The 12615-nt window shown below is 36.6% G+C and overlaps 1 protein-coding gene across 1 annotated transcript in view; it reads left to right on the top strand.

Moving 5' to 3' along the window:
* POLN (DNA polymerase nu) overlaps nt 1-12401 on the top strand; it is a 106300-nt gene extending 93899 nt beyond the window's left edge. The window contains exons 24-25 of the mRNA XM_075148570.1: nt 8291-8352; nt 11195-12401. Coding sequence (XP_075004671.1) covers nt 8291-8352; nt 11195-11263 — 131 coding nt within the window. The 3' untranslated portion in view covers nt 11264-12401. The remainder of the gene's footprint in view (nt 1-8290; nt 8353-11194) is intronic.
* Nucleotides 12402-12615: the final 214 nt, after the last annotated feature.

Genomic DNA, 12615 nt, shown 5'->3' with positions numbered 1-12615 from the left:
TGGATTTATTCCTGTAGGCACTAAACATTTATTCACAAACTTTGATCTAGTTTGAAAGTCAACAATACCTTTGGCTAAAACAATTAGTATAATGTCACAGATATTTTAAATGAACCAATACAAGAACATCTTCCATTATAACCTAAGCATCTAAGAAAAAATTAATTTCACCTTCCTGTGTTGCGTTCATTTAAACAGTACAATTTGCCGTATTAGTCTTATTTCATCACTGATCCCTCTGGTGAGTATTAGTTCATAATGAGAACGTTAAACCTCCATCTAATCAAAACAAAGAACCTGGGAAATATTTAAGTTCAATATATTAGGGGCATTGGAATGAATTAGGCTAATATATTAGCATTTGACCTCTAAATACAGGAGTTCAAATCTGGTTTAAATTAAAAAAACACATACAATTTATCAGAGATTGCAGTATCTACTCAGAAAAGGCCAATGTCTGAAAGTGTCGTAGGTTGGGAGTTAGAAAGTATAGTATTTTGAATGACATCTGTAAGACAGCATAGAAGGATTTTTATTATCTTATTTTACATCAATTTGCATTAAGTATAAAACTAATATACTCAAAAGATAAAGATTGTTCATGGTTGCTTATACATACAGAAAATCACATATTCTGCCCTCATCAGATCAAATTCTGATCTCAGTTACTGGTATGAATTTGTAGTAAATTCAGCAAAATCAATACTTTTCCAGTATAACGGAAAAAACTTCTAGCCATCATGTGAATAATAGTAATAAATTATCCCGCTATATAAGCATGATGTCTAGAGGATTTTTTCTGAAAACACAAAAAGAGTCCAGTTCAAGATGTGTCTGCTCTACACACCACAGTGTAACTAGTTTGCATATCTCCACGTCTAGCTGCAGTGTGCAGAACCAACATATCTGTAAATTCCTTGTTCTGCTTCAAAGCTATCACCATGTAATTGAAGTTGCTAAGATGACCTTTAGGAAATGGACCTGGGCAGTCTAGAAGTCTGAGATACCTTGAAAATTGTCATTGCGCTTAACGTAGGCTGCCAAGCTTCAGTGTTCAAGATGGAAGTTTGTTTCATTCTGCTGATTGAAGATTGATTTTTAGGTTTGTCTCTACTTTTCCCTAAGAGGCAAAGAAAAAAAGAAAATTCTGCAATACAGTAACTTTCAGATATACACAGTTACCTCAGAACAGAAGAGTGAAAAAATGTCTTTTCCTTAACACCAAAGACCAACCTAAGACATTAATTTCCTTCTTCATTTCTTCATTCATTCATTCCCTTCCCCATTATTCATCACTGGTGAGGCCACACCTGGAGCACTGCAGCCAGTTCTGGGCTCCCCAGTACAAGAGACACGTGGACATACTGGAGAGAGTCCAATGAAGGGCCACAAAGATGATGAAGAGACTGGAGCTTTTCTCCTATGAGGAAAGGCTGAGAGAACTGGGACTGTTCAGCCTGGAGAAGAGAAGGCTCAGGGGGATCTTATTAATGTATACACATACCTGAAGGGAGGGAGCGTAGAGGATGGAACCACGATCTTTCCAGTGGTGCCCAGTGACGGGACCAGAGGCAATGGGCACAAGCTGAAACACAGGAGGTTCCCTCTGAACATCAGGAAACACTTTTTTACTGTGAGTGTGACTGAGCACTGGCACAGGTTGCCCAGAGAGGCTGTGGAGTCTCCATCCTTGGAGATATTCAAAAGCCATCTGGACACGGTCCTGGGCAACTGGTTCTAGACGGCCCTGTTTGAGCAGCAGGGTTGGACCAGGTGATCTCCAGAGGTCCCTTCCAACCTCAACCATTCCGTGATTCTGTGTTTTGCAAATAGTTCTGCTACTGGTAAAAGAACTAATCCAAGTTGGCTTAAAAATGACTGAAACTGGCTCTTCCTTCAGTGTCATTAACGAGGATTTTCCTTGATCTGACTAGGCAGAGAAAGGGTGCATCTGCATCAGCATGTAACTTCCAGTCAGGAATATGATGATGAAGCAGATCTCTGTTGTCCCCAGTCCACGGTGTGAACAGTTTTGGTTCACATCACAGAGCAGTCTGAGAGCGGTTGACCTAGATTCCTTTCAGATGAAACTAAATAGGAAGACTCTTTTCTCCTAATCTTTTCCAATTATTTCAGGAGCTGCTAACAAATTAGGTATGTGAGTTTTAAACCAAAGAAGGAGTGTCGGTAGGATGTGTGCTCCTAATTCACTTTAATGCTTTGAAAGTCCAAACATGGTTTTCATCCCTTTACCCAAAGTCCTTACTCTTCTTACTTTTATTTGCCGATATTCTTTAGCTGTCAGCTTTGTCTTTACATATCTAATGAGCTTTTGTCCATTCAGAAACTTTAAATTACAGAATCTGCTGACTTGCAGATTCCAGCCTGCAGCTTAATGATCCAGAGAGAAATCTCAGTTGTACAGTCACAAAGCTTAGTAAAGGGAAAGACGTGGACTTAAAGCTAAAGAGCAGTGCTTGATGGCTTTAATAGACTACAGTTCAATGCTGTGTTAGTCTCCTGCATTTAGTGTGATCCAAGAAGCACCGGCCTACTATTCAGCGTGTTTACATTCTGATTCCGGTCATGCTTCTGATCTACTTTTTTCAGGAAAGCAACAGCAAATATATGTGTCTCAGTTTTCTTATTTGCAGAATGGATATGAAATCTTAAAATACTTTTAAGATTTATAAATGAAGAACATAAAGGTAAATAGTATTATTTCAATTAGATCGTAGTGCAGAACATAAGGCTTCTCAGCAGCATTTCCCGTATCGAAGTGTCTCTTTTGTATTGTTTTACAACATTAAAATGTCTATTTGCTTCTAAGACTCCTGAGTGGAGGCTGAGAATTGCCACAAGGCAATCATAATGCTGGTGCTTTCTCTATTCCTGCTTAGGACTTCATAGGCCACGATAAGAATTTTCAGTACTTTTCAGAATACAGAAATCCCATTTATAATGCACCTAATAATCTATGTCCAACAGATGATTTTGAATCTTTTGAATTTGATAAACACGGGGCAAGCAATAAGGTGTTCTTTTTTTCTAATATCTAGTTTTGCACAAAATACTGCATGTAACTTAAGTTAGGTGTTATCTGTATTTTGGAAGAATACCTTCTTCAAACAGAATCCACCACCCACAGTTTTATAGTATGCATATGGTTCACTCTGAATGGATAAGGCAAAACATCATTTATTTATAACAAGGCTTTGAGTATCCAAGCTTTGAATACTTTGAAATACAATAAAGCACGTACTACTCTGAATTGTGTGATTTTCCACAAAGATATGGTATATTACTTGCCTCAATTCTCTCTTTAGGGCAAAAACAAGACAACGAAAGAGCTTTTAAAAAATCCCCACTTTCCATTGGAGGGTGCCTAGAACGATCAAATCAAAACATTTGGCAGAAATTGGTTTGGTTTTGGCAGAAGACTGTCAGCTTTACCGTCAATAATCTGCCTGGTTTCTAGCCAGCTTGTTTGTCTGGCTTCCTCACATCCTGAGCTCCCCAGCAGCCCAGGAAGCAGAAAGACAGATGATATTTTTGGGAGTGCCAAAAACTGGGCTCTTGGATCTGAGAGGGCTCAGCATCTCTGAGTTCTGAAGCCTGTGTAATCAGGTAGACAAACTGTCCCCAAATCAAACTGTGAGTCTGTCTAGGGACTCTGGAAGAGTATTCAGGAACTGCAGAACCCAATTTTTCCTTTTATGGAGACTATTTCTGAGACTACCTCTCCATGCTTTGTTTGAAATGCCTCTTTGCCCTTTGGTTATTCTGAATACATTACTGCTAAAAGGGGGAATACACTTTGGGGTGAAGAAATGCAGAATAATTTTCTTTTACAGTACAGGGATACCCATAGTTACAACTCTAAGATCTGGCTTCTGATGTGTATTCCGTATATACCTGGTGGATTTGAAAGGTGAACTTTGCCATTGGTGGTTACTGTGGATTGTTCTTTGTCACTATGCTTGCTTAATTGCATCCATTAGTGAGAAGCATAATTAAATGAAAGTCACTTGCTACTTGAAATAACATATTTTTGTAGAAATATGTGTATTCCAGTACTTTGTGTTGGACTGTCCGATATTACAGTGCATTAGGGCAATTTTTAAAGGTGTTTTTTTTTAGAACTCATTTATACTCATACATTATTGATAGAATTAAAGAAGTTAATTTCTGTGTCCATTCTTATATTTGGTACATATAAAACATAAAGTTTTAAACAATTTTTCTGATATTTTACCAGGTATAAAATATTTCAGCTGAAATACTTACTTTAAATGTAAGAACACCAAAAGGACCAGTCTAAGAAAAAAATCAGAATAAACTAAGCCTATTTATTTTTATACTAAGATCAAATAAGATTATTACTACCTAAAGAACAATATCTTAGATTTTTAAAAAATCTGTCAATACAAATTTTTGGCTCATGTACAAATTCCATGAAATTTCTTTTTATTTTGCTACAATTTCCCACTTAATGGGTACTGAGGCAACTGCATAAAAAAGTGCACATGTTCAAAAGGGGACTTAAGTAACAGAAGAACAAAAGAATGAACTGGTCATCACAAGGTAGTGACATTTTCTGTTCTGAGCTGCTTTTTTCTAACTTGAAAAAAACTGGTGCATAAACTAAAGATGCCTCCAGATAGCTTTCAATTTGCAAAAATCCCTATTGCATAGATCATATGTCTGGCCAGCTTTGACATGTTTCTGGACTCATAATTTCATAGGTGAATGAGCTTGAAAAATGTCTTCAGTCAATAGGGACAAATAAGCTTTTGTTCCACAGCAGGCATGCGTGTCTTTTCTTTGCTCCTATTCAAAACACTTTCAATAAGCATATTTATTCTGGCCAGTATCACGAAAATCTAACATATCTTAGAATATATGTTAAAATTTCAGGTCCTCTATGATCTCTTCACTTTGCTGTCACCATTTTTTTTAATACATAATATTTTAACGTGACATTCTTAGCACTCACAAAACATTCCAGAATGAGCATAATCAACAAATCCCATAATTGCTGACTGTGGGTTTTGAGAGATAAGTTGCAAAGGTTGGGAGAACAGCATTTTACAGATGCCATTGCAGTATATGGCTGGCTGCAAAGGAACATTTTAAAATTAATAATTTATGTGCCCTAGATATACTAGATTCTTGACTGAACAGAAATAATCATTACCCCAAAAAGCCTCCAATCTAAATCTTAGAAAAGAAACAAAACCTTAAGAGTTGTAGAGACAGATCTATTTAAACATTGTGGTCACTTTTGTTAGTGATCACACTCTATATGCGACAAAGAAAATACAGTTTTGTATGCCTGGATCGTTTATTTTGAGCCTTGAGAAAGAGGAGAGTTTTCAAGGGAATTTGTGAGAGTAGCAGGAGAATCAGGTATTACATACATAGGACTAAAGGGGACCTCTCCTGCGATTACATACCACCATGCCATATGGTCTCTTTTATAAATGATCATCTCCACATGAAAAATTACTCCCACGGGAGACTGTTCCAGAATTTCATCTTTCCAAAATCAACTTTAAATTTCCAGCCTACATGTATTCAGCCAATTTACCTATTTATTTTTTTGCAAAGATAGTAGTTTAGTTTAAATGCTTCCTTCTTTGCTGTTTACTGTCTTAGCAGACTACTGAGCAGGAATGGTAATCCAACTGCTTTTTCTTGATAGTTATGTTACCATTATATATTTATTATTTCATTCAAAATCTGTTGTAAAGTAGATGTAGGCAAATCTTTTGGATACTTTCAAAGGTATCATTTCAAAAGGCTGAAATACAGGCAAAACAACTTCAGATTGCTTGAAATGAATGGTTTTACTATGCCACCAACTAAACTCTGGGAAGAGATGGAGAAGTCAGTGTGACATGAGAAAGAACAGGGAGCTGAACTGACACAGAAGAAAACAATGAAGAAAAAGGAGCAAACCCATGGAGAGGTTTTTAATGGGTTGTCAAAGTGAATGAGGAACCATTAGGTTTGTTCACTGATGTGGCCACTTTAATCTGCGCTTTCTAAAATTAAGAGCAGTTAAGGATGCAGCAGACTTCTGATTGTGCCAGATGCCTTAAAGCAAAAACTATGTGAACCAACAGAGAAAGGTGTTGCAATCATTGCTGATCATCATGAATCCCCTTTTGGGGATAACAGTTATATGGGAGGGAACTAGTCAAATTCAGAGGTCTAGAAAACTAGGGGAAAACTGTTCTAACTCAGTGCATATGCAGACAGCACCCTTTATCATACCACTCACACCTTTCAACCATGAATCGATGTCGCTGACTCATGCTCCCTCTTTTGTTGTCCTATGGAGCTCTTTTTGTCAAAAAGACCTATTCCTCCCATTGCCCTGATGCTCTATTGCTGTTTATTTGTCTAACAGCTGAAAAAATGTTAAGTTGCACAGACTTGAGTGTGCCCTTAGATTGTTCATAAGTGCTTTGGTGGAACATACAGAGCTGGGTGATTCTGCATGAGAAGTGCAGAATCCAGACGTTGTGCTCTCACAAAAGCTGTGTGCAGTCGGTAGCCTGGTAGGGAGCTTACCAACGGTAAAAATGTTTACCCAGACTGGCAATCCACTTAGCCTTCTGAAGGCATGCCACCTGGTCGGAGTGCCCCGTCCTCTGCTGCATTGCTGACCTCCCCGAGCTGGCAGCTTGTTCAAATTCAGAGTGGGCTTCTCAAGACGGAGGCAGTCCAACACTTCTCTATTAATAGTCATGTTGACTTGGACTAGATTTTAAATGGATAATTATTTAGGCCAGCACTTCCCCTTTCACAATCTGTGGTTGTCATGTTTGTTTCTCCTCTCCAGAAAGGATTCTATGTCCTACACTGTACCATAAACTACCTCAAATCTAACATGAAGCAAATATATAGGTGTAGCTGTACATAAATGTGTCAAAAAACGTCTCAGTTTCCTCAACCTTGGCACTTCAGCCACTGATCTTTTGAGTTACTGCATAATTCAGACTTCATGGAAAATCTTATGACAGTGCACCAGCACACAAGTCTGAGTGGGCCAGCACGGTCTGAGCACTCCACTTCTGTTCAGGCAGAAGCTAGTTATCCTCATCATTATTATCAAGCCAGCCTCAGTGTCACAGATGTGACACAAAACACTACATACCACTCTTCATTGCTGGCATCATTAGAAATGGTTTCGGCAGCGGCCAGAGCAACAACCATACGCAGCTTCTTAGAGCTCTTGTCGCTCCTTTGCATCTAACGTCAGCCGCAAAAGAACCGTGATGTGCATCAAGGGATAACTTCAAAGAAAGCTGCTAAGTAATCGTGTGGTTTTCAGTCTAGCAGTTATCACCACCTATTGCATACCCTGATATTTCTCAATTCTGTAAGGCACATGTCGACATGTATTATCTAGTCAGCCATCCTGTCAGAGCAATGGAGGTTGCTCAATAACTTTTGTTCTGGGGCTGCCTGGTATTCCTATTTCACTTTCACTAGCCAAAAGTTACTTCTTTTTTAAAAGCCGTTTATCCATTGAATCTCTCTGTGATTTTTATTAGAACCATATTGTGTTGCAGCAGCAATCTTTGTCAAGCAAAACACTAATTGGCATGACCAAGGATGACAAATCTGGTCCCAAATGATTGATTTGGAATAATTATAGAGGCATTTTCACAGTAATAGTGAGCATAGTGTTATGACATGATGAGTTGTTAAGTTACGTAAATCATACCGAAGTTTAATTGTTTAGATTCTTGATAGCTCCAGTATCCCACAGGGAAGATTTTTTTTTTTAATTTGGCCCTGATCTTTTTACTTTGAAGAAGAAGATATTTTAGACTGTTCAGAACTTCTAGTATTTTTTTTCCTAGCTTTTTTTTTAAATTGAGTTTTATGGCTGCACAAGAAAATTAAAATATATAAAATGTCACCAAACATACAGTTAAGAGTACTGAACTTGAAGACTGAGAAATACATCACTCAGACATGCTGTACCTCTATATAAAATATATTAGTGCTGTACTTCTGTGTTTATGGGATATATAAGTTAAATAATTCTCCACATTTCACCTTAAAATTCAATTTAAAATAAGGAATTGAACCTTCCACAAGAGATAAAATTTAACTTTAAAAAAAATCTGAAAAAATTATAAATGGTTAATTTTTTTTTAATGTAGAAATGCAGATATTATATAACAGAATATAAAACATGAGGGTTTTTTTTTTCTATATAACAATTCTAACATGGAAAATAAAGCTGTAGGCTTTCAAATTTACCTTACAGCACTGGTAAAAAGAACCATGGAGTCCCTGCAGCAAATGACAGCCTTGGAAGTGCCACTAAAGGTAGGGATAATTCTGAATTTCCATTACCGTTTCAGGCATACTTTGCTGTGTATGTTATCGTCATCATATTAAGAATCTAGAGACAACTATTTTGCCTTTCGCTTCAATAGTTTCATTTTCATATTTGCAGGTAATTGCTTTTTTAAATTACTATAAAAACTCTAAAGGAAAATAACGGAAAGAAACTCAACCTCCATTTTGGAAAGTGTGATTGTCATCTACTCTTTGTCTTAGCAATGCAGTATGGTAATTTCAAAATCTATTTCGTTCATTGCCATGAAATTTCTGTTGGGTGTGGTAGAGTGAGAAATATGTGCCTTTAATAGGCTTTCTAAATGTGCCAGGCATTCATTACTGTTGAAAAATTATTGCAAAAGACCTTTCTTCAGTAATTTTCACTTAGAAAATTGGTCTTTTTAACATTTCCATGTGGATGCCTGACATATAAAGCAGACAAAATCATTGGCTATTGTTTAAAGTACAGGACATCATCTACCAGAACATCATCTGTAAAAACTGAGTAGATAGCTACACAGCTATTGTATCTGTCTGTGTATTGGACCTAATTGTAATTATTTTATAAAATAATTATATTTTTATCTCTATAAGACTGGTACCCTTCACCCTCGCCTACTGCTCAGCTTTTGTTGCTTAATAAAGGAGTATATTTCCTGGGAATCCCTAAACTGATTAAGTGAGCAACCGTCCAAGGGTTTCCAGTTTCCTGAGAAATTGAGTACTTGGTGTTGCCAGACCAGTCATTCAGCAGTATTACTGAATAAGATCTGGGGACAGAAAAAAGTTTATTCTATTTATTTCAGAAATGGTTACAACATACAGACTTGCACTAATGGAAACGGTTGAAAAAGAAAACTAACAGATCAGTTCTAGCTTGTATTTCTTCCTCCAGATCTTCTATATCTATTCCAGCATCTCAGCCACTTTGTGAGGCTTTCTCTGGAGGTCTTGCAGTCTTCTGGGTCCTATTGGACCTTATGGTCCTTCTGGGTCCTTCCCACGCTGGAACCCCCAGTTGCTGTTCACTTAACTTGTAAGAACTTGCACTCCTGTTTACCAGATTTGGTCAAGTGAGACCTTTTGGCCATACTGGGATTATACATTTCTTGCACTGACACTCCCAAGCTTTATAAACTGCCTTTTTATAGGTTGCTTACATTGTACACCTGGGCTTGCCTAGCTTCTTTTGTTACAAATTCCTTGAAAAAAGAAGCAAGACTGTTTTTCAAGGTATACTACATCTAAATATTTTTAATGACAGTATTAGACACCTGGCACTTATGCTGTTGTAAGGTTCATTAAAATAACGAAATATGGTATTATTGACAGTATATAAAGTGAATAGCAACACTATAGTCCTTCCTTGATAGTTCTAGGAGACTCTTTTTGGGGACTTTGTCATAAACAACATCATTCATACTTTGCCTGAGGAAGTCATTGCCATGAAATAAAATATGAACAGTTTAATAGGTTTCTAAGACAGACAAATGTTTACATGGTTAATGAGAGTGTTCATAGTTACATGGGCAGAATATAATTTTAGAATTACGTATTTCAGACTAACCACTAATTGGCAGAAGGTTTTAATGTCCTATGGACAAAATGGGATACACCGTCTTAGAACACAGTTTCTTTCACCTCTGTCTAAGGTGTCTATCTCGATGCATTGGCAAATGGATTCAATATGTCGTTCCTATGAGAATAGCTGCTAAATTCTCTGTTAAACGATAACTACATTTTAATAGGTGAAAAGCAACACATTCTTGGACAATAGGTAATTTGGGGTTTTCAAAGTTTAGGACTTTTTAATAGGCAGTAGAAGTATTTGGAGATACATGTTTTATTACCCTTGTTTTGGTCTCCTTTTCCTGAGCAAATTACTGTAGGAGTCACGCTATACTTTTACTCCTAACGCACATTAGACTACATGCATCATGAAGATACTTCATCTTCCTCTGAAGCATCACGAATGGATTGACAGCAGAGTCCAGACAGAAAACATAAAGTACTAACAGCTTGCTCTCAGAGAAGAAATTGAGAGTGATCTTTTAAAAAAAAATCTGTATTTTTGTTCATGTTGTTTACCCTTCTATACAGTAAGAATATGTCTTTTAGGATTAAAGATGTTGAAGATGAAAAGATTTTTGTGAAATGCTCCTGCTCTCCTTCAGCACACTTGCTTCAACTAAATATGTATTAAGTGCTCTGTTAATACGAATATTATTTTTTAATACGGAGGAAAAATGTCACTAAAGTAGAGCACACATATAGTCTTAAGGGGGAGAGATTTCTTTTTCTTCTTTGAGGAAAAGGATGCTTTATCTTTGAAGTAACTTCTTTTCCAAAATATAGTCCTTGCTAATGAGGCAGCTTTCATGTCAGAAAATCTACTGTGTACCAAAGCACCAGTAACTGCAAAACAAACTGAAATAAAACCAAAGCAACAACAAAAATACCCCAGAACTGGAAAAGCGGGTGGTAAAAAAACGCTAGTATCTTTATGCATTAGTGACAAAGTTGCTGATTATAAACACTCTGATTTTGTAGCTCTTTTGAAAAGCGTAATAAAATTAATTTTGTTTTGGTGTATTCCTTGCAATTCAGTAACACGTATTTGCCATTTCAAAACTGAAGGTTAGTCTTAATTGTTGAGGTATTTTAATCAAAATTGTAGTGATAATTATTAATAGATATGAATAACATTTCATATTGGATAGGCATGTAATCTAGAGCAGTATCAACATCCAAAGGGAAAAGCAAAAATAGTAATCTTGCTATATGTGATGTGTTTGTTTGTTTAAATTTTCTTTTTTTTTTCTGACAGGTTCCCTTGAAAGTGATTCTTACCACTGGGAAATCATGGGGGTGTATGACAGAATTGCAGGAGATGTAAAGCAGTCATCGGGGATGTTATTCAGTACCCGTACACCTCATTGGCCTATGCTGATTCCTCGCTGAATCACTAGGCAACGGCGCTGCTGGATCTTTCATAAGCACCTAATACTCTGCATGTGAATTTTTTTACTTCATTTTGTCTGTAGCCCTAGGCAACAGCAGTGAGATAAAACTGGTTTTTACCAGTTCATTGTGTTTCCTTTAGCCAAGGTAACCAGCAGGGAGCTGCTTTTGTTCAGAGCTAAATTACTACATGTAAGAAATGAGGCAAGACAATATTAACCCTTTGGGAACATGACAAATATATTTGAGTTAGATGGATGTTTGGACTTCAATGTTAAATATTTTATGAAGTGCTTGTGTAAAAATACTTCTAATCTGGCATTAGAAAGACACTATTTGAACTGTATCAGCAAGTGCTTAACTGTTGTGTTCAGCTTATTTTGTAATTTGTGAGTAGAAGGCAGCTGCTTGGTTTGCATCAGGTATTAAATGTCATGTTCCACAGACTTAGAAAAAGAGTTATTTGGAAATGAAGAGTCTCCACCTTAATTTATATTTAGAATTTTGGAGCAAAACAGGTAAACAAAACTGGATGCCTAAATGCATTAAAAATAACCAGATTGTTGTCAATTCAATTAATTTCAAACTCAGTTTGTACACTGTAGCCTTAGCATACTTTAGAGGAAGTATTATAGTTTTGCCTAATCTATTATTTTTATTATTGATGTAGTGCTAAATATTGTTTAGATAAATTTTAAGATTCAGCCTTATACTTTTTAGGATTCAGGCTTCTACTTTAATGTTTGGATTTGTTATTGATATTTTGGTTTTCTGTAGAGTTTATTCCTTAAATGAGTTTGTTTCATAACTTTACTGGTTGCCAAAGTCTGCCTCCATGCTTGTGGAATATGAAACCCTCCTCAAAGTCTACTAATTATTTAGAAGTTGAAGTCAAGCACAAAACTTTTAAGAGGTGTTCAGTGTCTTTCAGCATTAGACCTCAAATGATCAAAATGATATAATTTAAATTTTAAAAGTGTATAGTTACAGAGGTTTTGCAGAAGTTTTAGTTTGTATCATTAAACAATTTTGCACTGCGCTTAAAGGCATTAAACTATTAAACATTGTTTTATTATGTTGCCTGTTAATCATATGTAACCTGTCAGCTGAAGAAAGTCAGTCGTTTCTAAAAATTGATTATTATAGTTATAAAATTAGCAGTGATCATGTAAGCAAAGTCAGAACCTTCTACATATTAATTGGGGGTCAGCTCTTTGGCTGGGGGAGAGTCCAGCCTGCATGGCTCTGACACTGCACCAGGTCATGCAAGCAGAGGGTCTGATTCCA

Source organism: Calonectris borealis, chromosome 4, assembly GCF_964195595.1.
Source record: "Calonectris borealis chromosome 4, bCalBor7.hap1.2, whole genome shotgun sequence".
NCBI lineage: Eukaryota > Metazoa > Chordata > Aves > Procellariiformes > Procellariidae > Calonectris > Calonectris borealis.
This window is presented reverse-complemented; position numbering and strand designations above follow the sequence as displayed.